The following is a 21,030-nucleotide window of genomic DNA, read 5'->3' as shown; positions in this document are numbered from 1 at the left end:
TCCATTTAGATATGTGATTTCTCTTGGTATTTCCCCTAATAACTTGTTACTTGACAGATCAATGCTTGTTACCAAACCCAGAATGTTTCTGTACTCATCTCCTCTTCCTTTCAGCCATAGTAGCACACTAACTATACTTTGCATGGAAGAGTAAGACTACCATATTGTGCTTGAGAATAGATACGAGGATCTGTACTTTGGTTCATTAGTGTCATGGCACTCAAGTTACTGAAACAGCTCGGTATATTGCCAGACAGATTGTTTTGTGCAAGGTCTAAAACCTGAAGATGACTCATCTGACATATTTCATTTGGAATGTGGCCGCCAAATCTGTTTGATCGAAGGCGGAGGATTTTCACATTTAAGAGCTTTTCTCCAACCCATGTTGGAATAGTTCCTGAAAGATTATTTTCCCCAAGGTCCAAGGATATCAATTGGTTATTCTTCTTCAAACTGGTTGGAAATATTCCTGAGAGTGTGTTGTTACGAATTTGTAAAGACTGCAGGTCTGCCAAGGAACCCATGGATTGGGGTAAGTTCCCAACAAAATGGTTGCTTTGTAAATTTACATCCACAAGAATGTCCAATTCATCCAGCAATCAGGTATCTCTCCTGACAAATTATTTGATGCAAGATTCAGAAATTCTAATTGCATTGGCTCGTCCTGATCGTTACATAAAAAGTCATTCATGGATTCAGAGAATGAATTGCTTGAAAGATCTAACCAAACACATCACTTGAAAGATAGGGTAATTTACCACACAAGTGATTTGAGCTTAGATCAATAGTTGGGATAGATATTGGATTCTTTAATGTAGTCCCAATCTCACCATGGATATGATTACGAGAGAGGTTTAAATACAAACCTGAGAAAGTGCTTCCCACATCTGTGTGGGAATAGAATCGAAAATCCCCGTGTTAGATAGTCCAACATATTGAAGTTTGTTTTGTGACTGAATCCACAATGGAAAGCTGGGACCTAACTGCCATGATGTCACTTCCAAATAGGTAAGTTGAAAATTAGGAATCCAATTGGGACCCACTTTTAAAGTGAAATTGTTCCCCGATGCGACAAACTCCGTCAAGCTTGTAAGATTTGCAAGATCATCTTCCTTGACAACTCCGTGAAAAAGATTGCCGTCAATATGAAGAGATAACAATTTAGAGAGTGATCGAAGACTTTCAAATGGATTTCCACTGAATTTATTCATAGAGAGATCGAGATATCTTAATGATGAAAGTTTTCCAAATGATCTAGGAAGAGAACCACCAATTAAGTTGTTGGAAAAATCTAGCTGCACAATATTTTTAAATGCCCCAATATGATCTGTCGGATTGCCTGAAAGTCGTGAACTCTGAACTGCAAGTGTTGTGAGTCCATGGGAAATACAAGTGTTGCAGAGATGAGAAGTTGAGCAAGGATGGTTCATTATAGTGAGGGAGTGTGCAGTCTGACAAATATAGGTGGGTCAAAGAAGGAAGAGATTGGAGAGTGTGTAGCCAATGAAATGCTTTGGATAGGTTTGTATAACTCAAATCAAGATAGACCAAATTGGAGAGATTCCCAATCTGAGATGGAATCTTCCCCATGAATCCAGTATCAGAGAGGTCGAGGTGAGTCAAGGAGGTCATTGTCCCAAGGAAAGAAGGAATTGCCATACCTTCAAAATCATTGTCGCTCAAGTCAAGATATCGAAGCTTAGAGAGATTCCCAATCTGAGGAGGAATCTTCCCATAGAATCCAGTATAAAGAGAGGTTGAGGTGAGTCAAGGAAGTCATTGTCCCAAGGAAAGAAGGAATTGACATACCTTCTCCAAGAAATAATTGCCGCTCAAGTCCAAGTAATTCAAATGCTTTAAATCAGCCAAACAAGGACTTATCTCTCCACCAAAGCTCCATCTCCTATAAGCTTCCTCATCCAATCCACGGACGACTCCATACCAGTGTTGAGGTGAAGCTGAAGAAGATGGGAAGTAAGGTTGTGGCAGAGGACTCCATACCAGTGGCAACAGTTGGAATTATTATGATTCCAAGACCAAAGCCTATTTGAAGGATCATTCAGATTATTCTTAAACTTCAAAAGTGTCTCACGCTCACTTGGGATGCACACACTCTCTCTGCATGGTAAGCTCAACAACCAAAGCGGACAAAGACAAGAATATAAAAAATGGAGGAGGAATTCATGATCACACAAGAATATATAGAAAACAAGTGTAGTTGTTGGTTCTGCATATAAATCATCAAACTTCTATTATTTATACTGCTGCCCTGCCTGTTTTTTTCTTCACTTTCATTATTTTTTTTTACCTTTTTTATTGTTGTGCCAAATACTAAAATATTCTTCCATTCTTTTTTTATGCTGGCCTCTTTAAATTATCGATTTAATTATCTAATTCTCCCGAATTAATTCTTAGAATACGAATTTTTTTTATTTACTGTATCTATCTCCCTTTTTAAAATTCCTATATACACTAAATTCATAAAAAAATCAAAATTAATAACAAAGAAATATGATTTATTCTTGTACTAAATACTAACATAAGAAACATTCTTTTAGGTACAGTTTTTTTTACAAAAATAAATAAGAATTATTTTATTTTAATTTACTCTATAATACTGCTTAAATGAAAATTTGGTGTCATTAAACTTCAAATTTTAACTATTATTTAATCAATCCTTCCGTTAAACTTTTGTTGCGTACAAAAGTCCAACATTTTTTTAAGAAAAAATCAAGTCTTTTATTTCATCAAATTTAATATTAAATTATCAAATTTTCAATATTCAAACTAAAAATAATGTAAAAGAAAATTGTCTTCTAAATCATAGCTTACACCATCAAGTCAATCTCAAGGTTTTCCATTTTTTCATCTTGAACCTTTGGACACTCCACAAAGTCCAGCCATGATGTTAAGGTCTGACTTCTTCAACTTGAACCATAGGTCACTGCATTACCTTCATATCAAGTTCCCTGTCATTGACAACAAATGTTGCGAGTTAAGTCAAGCAAGGAAAAAAAAATATTATTGATGAATAAACCAATTATAGGAAAAGAGTTTACTTTAAAGACTATTTTGGTTAAAAAAATCTATAAAAAAAATTATTTCATTCCAAGCTAGCTATTTAATTTTGATCAATTTTTCAATTCACAAAATAATATTCTTCTTATATGTGAAAAAGACTAATAAATCTTCATTGTCATTAATGATTGTTGTGTTGTCTATTTCTAATTGTTTTTTTAATCATAATATTATTTTCTTTTTATTAAAAATTAATTAGTGAGATACAAAGAAGTTTAACTTGATCTATCATAATTATTGAGATCATAGTTTTTCCTTTTATAAGTCTTGGTCCAAATTTCTCCATGTATTGTAGATCATATTTAACTTAAAAAGTAAATTAGAAGATCTACAAAGAAGTGTGACATGTTTTTTAAATTATAAAATTATGGTCCTAGCTATTTATTGTTAGACCACAAGTTTACATATATTAAATTTTTTGTCTAAATTTCATTTATGGTGATAGTTTAAGAATAGTGATAGAAGACAAAAATAAATATTCAATTTATTGAAATATCTAACTCAATTAATTGATGAATACATCAATTATAGGAAAAGGGTGTACTTTAAAGACTATTTCTATTAAAAAATCTATAAAAAAAATTATTTCCTTCCAATCTAATTATTTAATTTTAATCAATTTTTCAGTTCACAAAATAATATTCTCTTATATAGGAAAAAAAGACTAGATTTAATTATCATTAATTGGAAAAGTTATTGTGTCATCTATTTATAATTGTATTCTAACTTGAATATTATTTTATTTATCATATAAAAATTAATTAGTTATATAAAAGAAGTAAAAAGAATATTAACTTTTTTCTCAAATTTTAACTATCATTCAAATCAATCCTTTCGTTAGACCTGTACGTGTTAAGTAAACAACAAAAAGTTTTGTCTTATAAAATTCAAAATTTTAAATATCAAATTTTAATTATTCAAAATAAAAGAAATGAAAACAAAATTGTCTCCTAGAGAAACCGTTGGCCACTCCACCAAATCCATATCAAGGTCCCCACTTTTCCAACTTGAACCATAGACTACTCCATCAAGTCTATGTCAAGGTCCTCCATTTTAAGGTCTCCACTTTTCCAACTTGAACCATAGACTACTTCAACCTTAGGACACTCCACAAAGTCCACCCATATTAAGGTCTCTGCCTTCTTCAACTTCTGCAACGCATATATAGAAAACAACTTAATTGTATAAGTGCTTCTTGCTTCTGCATATAAATCATAAAACTTCTATTATTTATACTGCTGCAAGTGTCTTTCTTGACTTTTTTATTTTTTTTTATGTTTCCTTTTTTTAATTATTGACTTTATTATCCAATTCTCCCGAGTTAATTCTTAGAATAGGAAATAATTTTGAATTTACTTTATCTATCTCCCTTTTTAAAATTCCTATATACACAAAATTTTATATTGAATTTAACTATTATTTAATCTATCCTTTCGTTAATCTTTTGTTAATTAAACAATAAAAGTCCAACATTTTATTAAAAAAATTCAAGTCTTCTATTTCATGGACTCCATCAAGTCTTTTATTAAAAGTCCAACTTTTGTTAATTCAAGTCTTTTACAAAATTTTGTTAATTCAACTTTTGTTAATTATTACAAAATTTGGTATTGAATTTAACTATTATTTAATTCAAGCCTTTTATTAAAAGTTCAACTTTTGTTAATTTAAATATTATTTTGTTAATTAAACCATAGCCGACTCCATCAAGTCTATCTCAAGGTCCTGTATTTTTTCATCTTGAACCTTTGGACACTCCACAAAGTCCAGCCATGTTATGGTCTCTGGCTTCAACTTGAACCATAGCCCATAGGGCACAAACAATATATTAATGATAAATACATCAATTATAGGAAAATGGTCTAATTTAAAGACTATTTCAGTTAAAAAATCTATATAAAAAAAGATTATTTCATTCATATCTTGCTATTTAATTTTGATCAATTTTTTAATTCACAAAATAATATTCTCTTATATATGAAAAAAGACTAGATTTAATCGTCATTTGGAATGGTTGTTGTGTGATCTATATGATAACTTAAATAATCTACTAAGAAATATAATTTATTCTTATGGAGATCGAATACTAAAATAAAAAAATATTTTAGATCACAATATAAAATTGTTTAAATCAATGAAATTTCATTTTAAGAAAATATTAAACATTTTTTTAATACTTTAAATCAAAGGTAATTAAATTTGGTTTAATTAGTCTTCAAATTTTAACTATTATTTAAATCAGTCCTTTCGTTACACCTTTGTTAAGTAAATGATAGCATAGCAAGCAAGGAGGTGCAAGGAGTAACACCCTCACAAAGATAAAGACCTCTAAGCCATCATTTTTTTTTTCCTTTTCTTTTCTATGAACTGTCATTTCTTATGTCTACATGTGAATGTCATGCAGACAAATGATGTCCAAGCTCCACTTTTTCCATTCATTGCAAGTTGTAAGCAGAATGTAGAATGTACGTATAATAAAATAATGAGAATGCCAACTACTAGTACGTAGTACTTAATTAAAACAAAAGTATCAAAATTAGAACGAAAATAACTTTGATGCTGTTAATACATGAGTTTAATTTTGATACACAGTGTAAAAATTTAAATTGTTAATTAATTAGAAATCACCTAATGATTTGTAAAACAATTACTAAAAAAAGTTTCATTTGAAACTTAGTCTTCCACCCGTCTCAAGCTCTCCACATGAAAACTAAGCTCTAGACAAAAATAAATAAATAAATAAATAACCACGAGAAATAATATATAACTCTTAAGTGGACAGTTCTTTTGTGCATTCAGTTGAAGGAAGTTCCCAGAATGGTAGAAAGCAAGGGACAGATGAAACGGCCACAGCTAAGAATAGTGCATCTTATATCGGGAAGAGATTGTTAGAAAGTTTGGTTACAGTTGCAGGGCTTCTAATTTGGCTTTCATGAGCTTAACTCAAATATTGCCTATATATATATATATTACCAATTTGGCTTTCACAAAATAATATTCTCTTATATATGAAAAAAAAGACTAAATTTAATTTTGAACTTGTAATGTTTTTTGTTTCCCTCACAGAACAAGTGATGTGACTCTTGATCGACGCCATACGTACGCCTACTTTGATGCTCTTTTTTCACACCACTTTTATCTTAATGGTATCTCAAGTTGACAATCATAAATTAAAATAGCTAACTATAGTTGATTAGTAGAGACAAACAGCTCAAAGATAAAGATCTTTAAGCCATCATTTTTTTTTCCTTTTCTTTTCTATGAACTGTCATTTCTTATCTCTACATGGAATGTCTAGAAGTTGAAAATTACTTGAGCTTTCTTTACCTACTGCTTTCCATTTTGGCGTACTGCTTTTCTTTCTCATAATGGACTTTCCACTTCCAATGATGGTTGAACATTAATAATTCTTCATCTATTTTGTCTAAAAATTTCCACTCACTTTTTGTGAGTGGTGTGAATGTCATGCAGACAAATGATGTCCAAGCTCCACTTTTTCCATTCATTGCAAGTTGTAAGCAGAATGTAGAATGTACGTATAATAAAATAATGAGAATGGCAACTGCTAGTACTACTTAATTAGAACAAAAGTATCAAAATTAAAACGAAAATAACTTTGATGCAGTTAATATATGAGTTTAATTTTGATAGATAGTGTAAAAATTTAAATTGTTAATTAATTAGAAATCACCAAATGATTTGTAAAACAATTACTAAAAAAGTTATAGGAAATATATATAATTAATTAATTGCAAATGAAAGTGTATTTAAATTAAATTCTTAATTAACATATCCTTATTGTGATATTTTGTATATTTTTTATTTAATTGAGACAGTGGAATGAGACCGCACTATAATTTTCAGCACGGGTGTGGTTGTCAAATATAATAGGGATGGTTGGTGAGGAATTTTGGAATGTTAGTTGGTTTTAGACTATATATCCTCTTTATTAGAAAACAAACGCAAAATTTGAGTATTTATTAAGAATAAAAACATATTTAATTTCATTTAGTGTTTAATAGTGTTTTGGTCTATGTTTTTTTGTCTAATAGTAGGTGTGGTTGTGTAGGTGTGTTTTTTTGTTGAGAAAATCTTTATATAATTATGAGCTATGATAAAATCAAAAATCCATGATGAGTTCCGTATTTAAAAATCGTTGTAGAATTATAGGGTTGATTAAAATGAAACGTATTTGTCATTGAGTGCATATTAAAATGAAACGTACATGCATTACAATAAATAAAACATTTAAACTTTAATTTTAATATAGAATTTTTCTAAATTGTTATGGTGCATGATTAAACTTTAATCATGGAGTACACATTTTTTCCTTATATAAGTAACATGGTTTTACGTGATTTGTTTATTATTTATCTTTTCTTCTAGTTGTGTTCATTGTTGTTTGAAAATTTTCTTTAATATTTTGTTGTTTGGACAATCACTTAGTTACACCGTATGAAATTCACGGATTGGTTTGGAGGCTTGACTATCAAATTTCATCTCGCATCAGATTAAACATCGCATTACTATACCATATAGTTATATGTGATTTTTTCCCATTCAATTTTATATTTAGCTACACATTAAAATTAATTTATACCAAATTTTTTGCATATAGGTTTTTTTTAGTGAATCAAATTCTTTTTTAATTCAAATTGGGACATTAGTTTTCGTATCCGTTAAGAATAATTGATACCTAATTTAAATAATTGTATTAAATTCTAATTATAAAAAAATCCCGTATTTATTATCATAAAAATATTTAACAATTTAATCATTAATTTCGTAGTATAATTGATACTGGACAACTAATATTTATTGCACTTAATTTCATTTGATAATAACTGATATTTCTTCAATCGCGTATCATTTGTTGCAAAACGAACATCCAATATCATTGGAGAACAATGTTGATGTAACGATTAATTCATTGATAATCACATGAATGTATTAAATCCAGGATATTAAATTTACAAATAATTTTTTGTTTTTCAATTATATTTTAACAATAATTAAAGAAATAAATCTAAATCTTCTACATTTACATTTGTTTATAGGTATTTGGGATATTGGCCGAGATGCTATATGGGAATCTAAATTTTGCTTAACACAAATGTGGTATGCAAGGAAAAATCAAATTGAAATATTTTTAACCACCACTTCAAATTTTTAAAAGATTTGTTTCAAAATAAGGATATGAAGAACAAATTGTTTTTAGAGAACATTTCCTCCATGATGTTTTCCTTTCCTTTAGGTGAAAAAAAATAGACATTTCCAAAAATAATGAAAGTGCATTTATATAATGTTGTTTATATAGAGAAGTCTTTGAAAATATAAGTCAAGTACTATTACTACAAACTATTCTGTATCATATATCTCTTATATATTTTGATATAAAATATTTATTATTTTTTTTAATTTCTTAGTAACATGTGCATGAAAGTCAAATCAAACCGAATCTGAGGATTTATGTGGCATTTAACTTTTATCAATTTTTGCCCTCAAAGATCACACTCTAATCAAGTAAAATAGAGACAAATTTAAAAGACAATGACTAAATTAAATATGGATTTGGCTATTGCCATATTAACCTCGGAGAGGTAAAAGATCATTAATAAGTAATAACTTTAATAATAGTAATAGAAACAGTAGACTTGTAAGCATAAAGTTGTTCCTAGGAAAACAATAAGCCACAAAGAAATCCCCAAGAATGTATTCATTCCTAATCCACAAAGAAAAGCCCGTATGCGCTTACTGTGTTGTCAATCCCAGAGGGCTTTCCATGAATGATCTTCTCCAAGGAATTTTCTATAACAAACCAAAGAACTAAATATAACAAGCTCTCAACATTACTGAAATATTCTCAAAGGAAAGATCTCAAAGGGATGGCAAGCCTAGTTTTTTTTTTTTTTTTATCATAGAAACATTATAGTTTCTCCCTAGCAAGAATAATTTGTGATGGATTGAAATTTCCTATATGTATCTATGAACCTGTGGCATAAAGTTTGTTTTTAAGCACACATGACATGACATGATAATACCTAGCTTTGGATTACCATGTGACAAAAAATTACTTTCCTAACTTTAGTTTCCCCGAAAGGTAAAATTAACCAAATCTGAAAAGCGTTTCGTGTAATATTGGCTACGCATGACTAATTAACTTCTGAAACGGTCAGCTACTTCATAACCTTTTGATGCCATTCTCCCCAACAAAAAACAACTTGTTACCTAGCAACAGCTTGCTTGCTTGCTTTCTCACGCACTTAGTGACCCTCTATGCTTGTGAAATAAATTGTTATAACCTTTATTGTTTTTCATCAATATTACCAAAATTTCCTTAAAATGTTCAATATTTCGTAATCTTCATAATTAATTCAAAATTCTCAAAAGATCAGTATATGACCTTTTTTCTTGTTTGTACTAGGAGAGGAATAAATGAAAAAAAAATCAGAAATTTGTGGATTGCTATTTGCTCAAATGATGGGTCTATTAGTTCTTTGAAATTTGTATTGATCATATTTATTTTTACCTTTTAATAGATATATTGTGCTGTCATCCCAAGAGAAGGATCAAACATTGATGATGCAGAGGTGCTAAGATATTGCAAGAAGAATCTTGCATCTTTCAAAGTCCCTAAAAAGGTCTTCATTACTGATTCTTTGCCCAAGACTGCCACCGGAAAGATTTTGCGTCGTCTTGCGGCACAACACTTTGTCTCTCAAATTTGAGCAACCCAAGTCCTACTTTTGAAGCCTCCATACCTGGCCATACATAGTTGGAGTCCATACACATAAATTTCAACAATAATTTGGCAAACATGGCATTTAAGAGGAGGGTAATTCTGCAAATGGTCTTTCATTCAGGATACAATAGATTGTAGTTTTCAATGATTCACGTGAAAGGTCTAACCCATACACATCATTTGAAAGATAGGGTAATTTACCACATAAGTGATTTGTGCTTAGATCAACAGTTGGGATAGATATTGGATTTTTTAATGTAGTCACAAGCTCACCATGGATATGATTATGAGAGTGGTTTAAATACAAAACCTGAGATTGTGCTTCCCACATCTGTGTAGGAATAGAATCAATAATCCCTGTGTTAGACATGCCTAAATATTTAAGTTTTTTTTGTGACTGAATCCACGATGGAAAGCTGGGACCTAACTGCCATGATCCCACATCCAAATAGGTAAGCTGAAAACTAGGAAGCCAATTGGAACCAACTTTTAAAGTGAAATTGTTCCCTGATGCATGAAACTCCTTCAAGCTCTTAAGATTTGCAAGATCATCTTCCTTGACAACTCCTTGAAAATTATTGCCATCAATACGCAGAGATGACAATTTAGAGAGTAGTGATCCAATACTTTCAAATGGATTTCCACTGAATTTATTAATAGACAGATAGAGATATCTTAATGATGAAAGTTTTACAAATGATCTTGGAAGAGCACCACCAATTAAGTTGTTGGAAAAATCTAGCATGTCAATATTTTTAAAAGCCCCAATTTGATCTGTCAGATTGCCTGAAAGTTGTGAACTCCGAACTGCAAGTGTTGTGAGTCCATGGGAAATACAAGGAGCAAGAATTTCTAAAAGTTCATTAACCTGTTGGTTGAGTTTGAGATATGATAAACCTATCTCCCTTAAGTTGCAGAGATTAGCCAAAGAAGTTGGAATGGTTCCTTCAAGTAGATTATATGACAAATCAAGTTCAACAAGAGAAGTCAAATTTCCCAGGGCATCAGAAATAGTCCCATGTAAGTTGTTGTCCATTAGGTTCAGGAACTTGAGACGATGAAGACCGTATAAGCAATCAGGTATAGAAGATGAGAATGAATTGAAGACAAGTCAAGATTTTGAAGAAGTGTGAGGTTTCGAATACCACCAGGAATCGGACCTTGGATTTCATTACCCCATAATTGAAGAGAAACAAGTTTATTCAATTTGAGTATCCACTTGGGGACAAAAGAAATGGCAGGGGAATAACTAGTACGGAAAGATCGAGATTTGCAGAGATGAGAAGTTGAGCAAGGATGGTTCATTATAGTGAGGGAGTGTGCATCCTGACAAATATAGGTGGGTCAAAGAAGGAAGAAATTGGAGAGTGTGTAGCCAATGAAATGCTTTGGATAGGTTTGCATTTCTTAAACTTCATGCACACACTCTCTCTGCAAGGTAACCTAAACAACCAGAGCTCCACAAGCACAACAATATAAATAATGGAGGAGGAATTCATGTTCATGCAACGCATATATGAATCAACTTAATTGTATAAGTGCTTCTTGTTTCTGCATATTAAACTTACTTCTTTCTATTATTTATACTGCCGCAACCGCCTTTCTTTCTTCATTCTTGTTTCTTTTTTATTTCACAAAATGATATTTTTCTTATATATGAAAAAGGGCTAGTTTTCATCGTCATAATTTGAAATAGGTTGTTGTGTCGTCTATTAATTTCTAATTGTATTTGAATATGGAAATTGTTCTCTTTTTAATATAAAAATTAATTAGTGAGATACAAAGAAGTGTGAAATATAATGCTTGTTTAACTTGGTCTACCATAATTACAGAGATCATAATTTTTTCTTTTATAAGTCTTGCTTCAAACTTCTCCATGTATCGTAGCTATTTTATTGTTAGACTAATAATGCGTATATAGAATATACCATAGAAGGGTTTGCATTTAAAATTTTATTCCACTAATGGTGGTGGTTGCAGAATGCACAGATATGTAGAGGTATATATGTCTACAACGAGCCATTTAGGATTAAAAGTGTCTAATCACACCACCATTATTTTGCACTAGTTTATTTTATTTTGGTTTAACTACCCTTTTATAGTTGTGATAATTTTTCTTTTTAGTCCCTGTAGTTTTAAACATTTATTTTGGTTCCTATATTTATAATTTTTTTACCTTTTGGTCCTCAGCAGGAAGTTTCAACTCACATAAACATGAACAAAATTAATAAAAATAGGGAAGCAAGCTCAGGCACAACTGAAATGCAATGGAGGTATGAGACTAAGCCACTACACATTCCATTATTCTTGAGTCTGCCACCGACCCCTGCAAGCTTAGCATTTGCCAATTGCCATGATGTAATCTCCTTCTTCATTGTCTCTCATCAAGTTGGAGTGGTATCATAGCATTGAACTAAGTTGATCGTTCTAATGGTAGTATGTGCCTTCATGGTTGGGATGATGTTGCAGGTTCCGGTTTGTTGTTGAGGGAAAAGATGATCAGCCACGTCTTGTGTGTGCATAAGAGAGTGTCTTTGCCCTCTCCACAACCTTAGTTTCAACAATTGACGTTAGTCGAAACTTGATGGTGAGAATCAAAAGAGTAAAAAAAAAATGTGTTTAATTCATAATATATATTCGACCATTTGATCTTTGACAAATTTTTTCTTTAAAAAAAATCTTTAATATTTAAAATTTTTTATTTTAAATCTCCATCGTTAAATAATGACGTACCTTCAATATTTATTTGAAACTTGTCTTCCACCCCGTCTCCCTCAAGCTCTCCACATTCACACACATATGAACACTAAGCTCTAGACAAAAATAAATAAATAAATAACCACGAGAAATAATATATAACTCTTTAGTGGAATAAATAAATAAACACTAAGCTCTCCACATTCACACACATGAAATGATCCAGACTAAGTTAACAAACTAATGGTCTTCTTCCGTGAGTTCACAATGAAACCACAGAGTTTATTTTCATCCACTAGTTTCCTTCCCAAATGTTTTCTAAAACATAACACACTACAGAACCTTCTAATAATTTTTTTTTATTTAAAAAAAACCAACATTTTACATGTAGCACCACAACTTAACAATTTCTAGCTACAACCCTGCTCTGTATACTCATTCTAAACTTGTTCCATAGACTATAATATAATCTATCTCCACTCATTCATTCATCAAGATTGAAAATGGATTCAAATGCTTGTCTACCACACTTGCTAGTGTTGCAATAACATTGGTATTGGTTAGTCATGCAATGGGAGATTCAGCTCAAGACAAACAGAGATGTGCAGAATCCTGACAGGTGTTGCAACGTGTCTGCCATATTTGGGTGTGACACGAAAGCACGCCACAGCAGATTGTTGCAGTGGTCTCACACAAGCCATGAAGACCAACAAGAAGTGTGTCTGCGTTATTCTCAAAGACAGGGATGATCCTGATCTTGGCTTAAAGATTAACATGACAATTGCTGCTGGTCTCCCTTCTCTTTGCAAAACACCTGATAATTTCTCACAGTGTTCTGGTATGTTCAATTTCAAAATATTTCAGTTTTGGAATTTATTTTTACATTGACTTTTGAGTTTCAATGGTGTAGTACTAAATTTTGCATTTATTTTTAATGTGTTCTTTTGTGCATTCTGATACGTGATGCAGGGGGGAATTCTGGTTTCGAGGACCAGGGCCTCCAAAAGGGGTAAAGGAAAGGAAATAACTAAGAAAAGATAATTCTCATATATATTCCCCTTTCTGTGAATCATTACATTTATTTATACTGATTCTTATAACAGAATTGCTATTCTATGGAATGTTCAGGATTCAAGTTTGTTACAATTATCTCCCACGTGTTGTAATTGCTCTAACAGAATGCATATATGCCTTTAATACCATCCCGCCCCTTTCAGATGTAATCTTTGAGGTACGTTGGTCTCTCTACCCTTCTCTTGGCCTCTGCTCTTTGTTTTCTGAAATTGCTTGTTGCACCTTATCCTGCTGGTTGTTAATCTGCATTGCTTGTTGCACCTCATTCTGTTGATTGTCTCCCTCTGCTATGTTTCCCCCTGTATCACCCCTGGGCCCTTGGGAAAGCACCTTGTCCTCAAGGTGATAATCCCGGCATAAGGTTGACCAATCCTCCCAGGAAGTCTCATCAGGGGAGAGCCCATGCCATTGAACAAGGACGTCCCACCCAGAAACAGATGATGGTCGAGAAGCAAGGATCGCAGCGGGTTGGACAAGGGGGTGATCGTCATGAAAAGAAATCGGCAGTGGATTAGCAACAGGGTCGTTAGGATCACCCTTGAATGGTTTTAACATGGAGACATGGAAGATGGGATGTATCTTAGCATCAGGTGGTAACTGTAATCGATAGGCAACCTTGCCAATGGCCTCGAGAACCTGAAATGGCCCATAGTAACGTTTTGCCAACTTTCCCGAGATGGTGGGATTTTCCCGGGCAGACGTTTGACGGTGAGGGCGCAGGCGAAGTAAGACCCATTGTCCCGGCGAGAAAACTACATCACGGCGGTGTTTGTCAGCTTTCTCCTTCATTAAAATCTGGGCCTTTAGTAATTTCTTACGAATCATGAGGAAGGTTTCCTCCCGGTCACAAAGCAGGGTATCTACAGCATCAATGTTAGAGTCACCGGCAAGGTACTCCGGGAAGTTAAATGGCTTCCGGCCAAAGGTGACCTCATATGGAGTGGCCCCGGTCGCGGAGTTCCAGGAAGTGTTGTGCGACCACTCCGCCCATGGAAGGAGACGGCCCCAAATACGAGGGCGCCGATGAACGAACGAGCGTAAGTATTGCTCGATAATACGATTAATAACCTCAGTCTGCCCATCACTCTGGGGGTGATACGCAGAACTCATACGCAAGTGAGTGCCACTGCGCCGGAAAAGCTCCTGCCAAAACTTGCTAAGAAACAGAGGGTCTCGATCGGAGACCAAGCTCCGGGGAACACCATGAATTTTGACCACCATGTCCAGGAATAATGTGGCCACCATGAAAGCAGTGTGCGCAGTAGGAAGCATCCCCAGATGAACCCCTTTAGAAAAACGATCCACGACCACCAATATGATTGTGTGACCTTTGTACGGCGGCAGCCCAACAATAAAATCTAAGGACAGGTCCTCCCATGGACGATGAGGAACCGGGAGAGGGCAAAGAAGACCAGCGAGCTTCTTTGTTTCGTATTTAGTGGACTGACAGTCACGGCAGTTGGCCACAAAGGTCGCGACATCCTCACGCAAACCAGACCAATAGAAGTTCTCAGAAACACGAGCAATCGTCTTGGCAATGCCAGAGTGGCCCCTAGTGGGGGTCGCATGAAATTCAATGAGGAGGGTAGGAATAATAGGAATATCACGTGGTAACCATATGCGGTGACGGTGCAAAATAAGATTGTTAACCACAGAGAACCCAGGGTGTTTGGCGGGATGATTAGCAATGTCCTGTCGACGATGCACATAGTCAGAATGTTGGTCGAGCTGAGAACGGAGTTCGTCCATGAAGGTCAAGCATGGAACCGAAAGCATGAGAGCAAGGGAAGAATCAGGGTCTGGAACACGGGAGAGAGCATCAGCAGCCTGATTGCTAGCACCGGACCGATAATGGATTTCGTAATCGTAGCCCATGAGCCTGGCGAGATACATGTGCTGCTCGGGTGTCTGGACCACCTGGGTGAGAAGCTCCTTCAAGCTCCGGTGGTCGGTCAGAATGACAAAACGGTGTCCGAGCAAATATTGCCTCCATTTTTTGACGGCGGCCGTAATAGCGTACAATTCACGGACATACGTTGATGATCGGAGCATTTTGGCACTAAAGGGTTTACTGAAATAGGCAATGGGGTGTCCCTTCTGAGAGAGCACAGCACCCAAGCCCACCCCAGAGGCGTCAGTCTCAATGGTGAAGGGAAGGTGAAAATCCGGGAGAGCTAACACCGGTGCGGAGGATAGAGCGAGCTTCAATTGGTCAAATGCAGCCTGAGTAACATCAGTCCATTGAAAGGGATCCAATGTGGTAGCTTTGACCAAGGGGGCAGCAATCGTAGCATAGCCCTTGATGAATCTTCTGTAAAACCCAGCTAATCCGAGGAAGCTACGAAGAGCTTTGGTGGTGCGCGGGGAAGGCCATTGACGGACAGCTTCAATCTTGTCGGTAAGAGGTTCCACGCCATTGAAGGAGACCAAGTGGCCTAAGTACTCGACCTGTCTCTGTGCAAAGGTACACTTAGAAAGTTTTAAGGCAAATTGATGTGTCAGTAGTACCTTGAAGGTGATTTCCAGGTGTTGCAGATGAGCATCCATGGAAGTGCTATAAATGAGAATATCGTCGAAGAAGACGATAATGAAACGCCGCAAGTAAGGCTGAAAAATCGAATTCATGGTTGCCTGGAACGATGATGGAGCATTACATAAACCAAATGGCATTACTTTGAATTCGTAATGGCCATGGTGAGTACGAAATGCAGTTTTCGGAATGTCCTCAGGATTCATACGAATCTGATGGTAACCTTGGAGCAAATCCAACTTGGAAAAATAACAGGCGCCGCCTAATTCGTCAAGGAGCTCATCAATCGTTGGAATTGGAAAACGATCCCGTATGGTAAGCGCATTCAAGGCTCTGTAGTCGACGCAGAACCGCCAAGAGCCGTCGTGTTTCTTAACCAGGAGGACCGGAGAAGAAAACGGACTGGTGCTGGGCTGAATGAGACCTTTCTGTAGCATAGCATCAACCTGTTGCTCGATTTCTTGTTTCTGATAGTGGGGGTAGCGATACGGTCGAACGTTGACCGGAGTTGCCTGAGGGATCAAGTGGATGTGGTGGTCGGTAGCTCGAGCCGGCGGTAGGGTAGAAGGAGTGGTGAAGAGAGCCTCGAATCGGAGCAGCAAGTCCTGAATTGGGGCAGGGAACTCCTGTGGCAGGGAAGGGGTCGAATTAGATAGCAAGGTAATGTGATAAAACAGAGCATCACCTTGTGTTCGACTGAGCCGACGAAGCTGGACCGGAGTGAGGAGGTGAAGTTTGGCATCTAAGTCACCCTGTAGCTTAATGATGCGGCCGTCTGAAAAAAATTGCATCGAAAGTGTGTTGTAATCGGTAAGCACGGGTCCCAAGGCTTTTAACCATTGGACCCCAAGTACTACGTTAGCTCCGGATATGGGAAGGATATACAAATCCACTATAAATGTATTGTTCTGAATGTTGATGGCAATAGCTTGGCACATGCAACTACAACTCAATTGTTGCCCATTTCCGACCATAACGCGCAACGGGGTGGTGGAAATGGAGGGAAGGCCCAACTTCTCGACCAGCTGTTGCTGAATGAAGTTGTGGGTGCTCCCTCCGTCCACCAGGAGCACCACTTCAACGTCAGCAATGGAAGCCACGAAACGCAGCGTTTCGGGCGCTAAGTGACCGGCCATGGAGTTTAAACTAAGTTGGGCCGGATGCGGGTCATGGGCTTCAGTTGGGTCAGGGTCGGGTTCGAGGGTCGGGTCAAGTGGGGCTATATGTGGTGGGTCAGGAGCAGCGTCACCTTCCGCGATGAAGAGAAATACCCTAGAGGCACAGCGGTGACCTCTGTGGTACTTCTCATCGCAGCTAAAGCAAAGGCCGCGCTCACGGCGGCTGGCAATCTCTTCAGAGGTCAGGCGTTTGAAAGGTTGGGTGGGGGAAGGTTGAGGAGGTGGCGGTCGTATGGCTGACGGTGAAGGAAAAAGGGGTGAAAGGGGTTGCGGGCGTGGTGAGAAGGAGGAAGAAGAAAGTGAGGGAGGGCGAGAACGCATGGTGGACGGTGGTGGTCGAAGGTCACCCAGCTTTTCCTCCTGGAGGCGCGCGAGGCCGGCCGCCTGTGAAAGAGTGAGGGGTTGGTGGGCCTGAACCTCACGGCGGATCTCAGGAGTCAGCCCGGAAATGAAGCAGCTGAGGAGGAAGGCCGGCGGAATTCCCACGACACGATTTGCTAAATCCTCAAACTCAGAGAGGTAAGAAGCCACTGATCCCTTTTGCATGAGTTTGCAAAGAGTACCCGTAGGGTCCTCATATTGTGATGGTGCAAATCGATTTTGTAATGCTTGAAGGAAAACAGGCCACGAAGTGAATTGACCATTACTGGTCATCCACTGAAACCATGCTAAGGCCCTTCCTTCCATATAAAATGACGCAATCGTTAATCGGTCGTACTCCGGGGTCCCATGATACTCGAAGTACTGGTTGATCTTAAAGATCCAACCAAGGGCGTCCGTTCCATCAAAACGTGGAACATCTAATTTGAGGCGATGGTGTTGTGCAGGAACAGGAAAAGGGCGTGGAAGGGATGAAGGCATGTGGGAAGCAGGGGAAAAAAGAGGGGTAATGTGAGAGATGAAGTCATCGATTTTGCTGGAGAGAGTAAGTTGCTGTGTGGTGAGGCGAACGAGGAGTTCTTCAATTTTATCAGAGGACGAAGGGTGCGTCATTGGAGGGCAACGAGAGCACCAATGATACGTGATGCAGGGGGGAATTCTGGTTTCGAGGACCAGGGCCTCCAAAAGGGGTAAAGGAAAGGAAATAACTAAGAAAAGATAATTCTCATATTCATTCCCCTTTCTGTGAATCATTACATTTATTTATACTGATTCTTATAACAGAATTGCTATTCTATGGAATGTTCAGGATTCAAGTTTGTTACAATTATCTCCCACGTGTTGTAATTGCTCTAACAGAATGCATATATGCCTTTAATACCATCCCGCCCCTTTCAGATGTAATCTTTGAGGTACGTTGGTCTCTCTACCCTTCTCTTGGGCCTCTGCTCTTTGTTTTCTGAAATTGCTTGTTGCACCTTATCCTGCTGGTTGTTAATCTGCATTGCTTGTTGCACCTCATTCTGTTGATTGTCTCCCTCTGCTATGTTTCCCCCTGTATCAATTCAGTTGAAGGAAGTTCCCAGAATGGTAGAAACCAGGGGACAGATGAAACGGCCACAGCTAAGAAGAATAGTGCGTCTTATATCGGGAAGAGATTGTTAGAAAGTTTGGTTGCAGTTGCAGGCTTCTAATTTGGCTTTCATGAGCTTAACTCAAATACTACCTATATATTACCATTTTCATATCACGTTGAAATGTAAACCATTGATTAGTTGACAGTGTAAAAATATTTACACTCGAGTGTATTAAATCTCTGACAGACTCACAATAGATATTATTGCAAAACCTTATTGGAGATTTATTTTTGTGAGCATTTTGCATTTAATCTCATACAACTAAATGCTTGTTACACAAATCTTATTGTTCAGTCCTAAAATTCTTTTATCTCTAATAAGAAATAACGACTTGTTGTAATAGAAGTTAAAATCTAATTATTTTTTTTAAGTACACTACTTGAGGATGATTTTGGTATCCCACTTTTCAATTGCTGGGTTCGTTTCCATATTTTCAAATTTTACAAATTTGATTCATTAGTTAACTTAATTGATATCAAATTTTACATTTTGGTATCCATATTTACAAAATTAACAAACTAATTTTTTTTTCCTCGTAAAGTCTAAAACTGATAATTCGTCAAGCATGATATGGTTTCTTTAGCCAAGTACAAGATAATCTAGATTCTACTTGTATCCTCCCAAGATATTCTAAGAATGAATGAGTTAAGTTGAATATGGAAAAACAAATATTCATTAAGATGTTATGGTTTGATTATCCCAATAACTTTTCTCCCATGATTCAACTTGTTGAATTGAGCTTTCCTTTCTCTGTAATGTTGCATACAAAGTTGGAGGGTCAAAAGGGGCAGGCATGGTGCAAGGGTCGGTATTTGCAGGAACCTTGACCAATGATTCCACCATAAATTTCTTTACTGATCCTTCTGCTCCACAAACCATTGACTCCACACATAGTTCTGTAGCATTAGCACTTATGGAGGGTTTGTATCTGAAGAGTTTAGCATATGAATTCAGGAGATGAAACATGTAGTCGTACACGTAGAGTGGTAGAGTCACATGACAGAATGTATTTTTGACTGACTGACCAAGCAGAACCTTCAATGTACACCTTATATCTGCACGATCATGATTGAATTCAAACATTTATTTATTGATAAACTGAACATATATATCCAATAACAAAAATATATTATTACATATAATTATAACTGAAGCATGAATGGACAGTTTTAATGTTATACCTATAAGTGCATTGACTTGGCAAGTCTGATTTGTTGAACCCCTCTTGTGATTCTCGAAACCAATGCTGAAACAAAATTTTCATTTGTCAAGAAGGAAGCTATATATGCGGCTTTATTGTGAGTCAATTAATAGACAAAATATATTGTCCAGAAGGAAAAAATCAGTAATGTTCAATAACAGGTTATTTCCTTTGATTTTGAATGTACTTTTAAGTTGTGTATTAATAAAAGATTAAAAGTTAAAAAAGTGTATAATGTTATATACAATATTGCTGCTGGCCATTGTGTTGCTTGAATTTGCCTGTTATTTCTAGTTTCTGCACACCATGTGCTTAAGCCAATTTTATATAATGAAACTTTTGCTTATAAGAAATATTACATACAAAATTAATTTTTTCATATCCAAATAATAAAACTACTTTCAATAAGTGTAATCAAACAAAGCTAATAAGAAGTGTGATACCTGGGCAAATAAACGAGCATTCCAATCTTGATTTTCATAAACATTGCATTTCATGAGATCTTGTCTGGTTTCAGCAACAGCTGGATTACCTTTCCAGTAAGCATAAGGCTCTCTGTTCAGCCATGGTATCCTCGTAGTGCCTTCTTTCAACCCTCCCAACAAAATATGCCATGGCTTTATATTAATCTCTGCCCTGTGCACCACACATACAATACTTTTCAACAACAACAACCACCCAATTATGAAGCAAGTGTAGAGTCTAAATCCATGGGCATTATAAGAATGATTAGGGACTTGTGCTAACTACCCCAATTAGGACAATATTCTAACTATGGTGGTTGTGAATTTTTTTTATAGGACAAAGAAATTAATGGTGCAGATGGCGTCAACAAATTCCAATCAGGGGAAGAAGAGGAAGATAAGGAACAGTGCAGTCCAGTATCTGTTTTAGACCCACCCTTGGATGACGATGATGATGGGCATGATGATGACCATGAAGGGGATGGTTTTGATTTGGACTGTAGCTATGCCAATGTACAAAGTATGTCATAGTTTAAAAATATTTTATTTTAT

General features: G+C 35.9%; 1 protein-coding gene and 1 pseudogene across 1 annotated transcript; both read right to left on the bottom strand.

Annotated features, from left to right (window-relative positions):
* Positions 1-565: 565 nt before the first annotated feature.
* LOC121174507 (probable inactive leucine-rich repeat receptor kinase XIAO) lies at positions 566-10,853 on the bottom strand. Its single transcript, XM_041013721.1, has 6 exons — positions 10,128-10,853; positions 4,154-4,229; positions 1,810-1,958; positions 1,549-1,728; positions 867-1,451; positions 566-664 (listed from the first exon to the last, which is right to left on the bottom strand). Exons 1-6 carry the CDS (start codon positions 10,851-10,853, stop codon positions 566-568), a joined length of 1,815 nt encoding a protein of 604 aa, XP_040869655.1.
* A 7,472-nt stretch (positions 10,854-18,325) lies between these two features.
* On the bottom strand, positions 18,326-20,760 carry LOC100812278 (uncharacterized; annotated as a pseudogene).
* Between the last annotated feature and the right edge of the window lie 270 nt (positions 20,761-21,030).

The sequence above is a fragment of the Glycine max genome, unplaced genomic scaffold (assembly GCF_000004515.6).
Source record: "Glycine max cultivar Williams 82 unplaced genomic scaffold, Glycine_max_v4.0 scaffold_120, whole genome shotgun sequence".
NCBI lineage: Eukaryota > Viridiplantae > Streptophyta > Magnoliopsida > Fabales > Fabaceae > Glycine > Glycine max.
The sequence above is the reverse complement of the archived record's forward strand: the minus strand, read 5'-3'. Positions and strand labels throughout refer to the sequence as shown.

Excerpts from the sequence above, each read along its gene's own strand:
- LOC121174507 (XM_041013721.1), bottom strand. The coding sequence starts at position 10,853 with ATGGACAACAACTTACATGGGACTATTTCTGATGCCCTGGGAAATTTG. Across the intron at positions 1,959-4,153 it reads TGAAGTAGTCTATGGTTCAA|CTTCACCTCAACACTGGTAT; the intron begins GTTGGAAAAGTG and ends CATCTTCTTCAG. Across the intron at positions 1,452-1,548 it reads TTGGGAATCTCTCCAATTTG|ACTGCACACTCCCTCACTAT; the intron begins GTCTATCTTGAT and ends TATATTTGTCAG.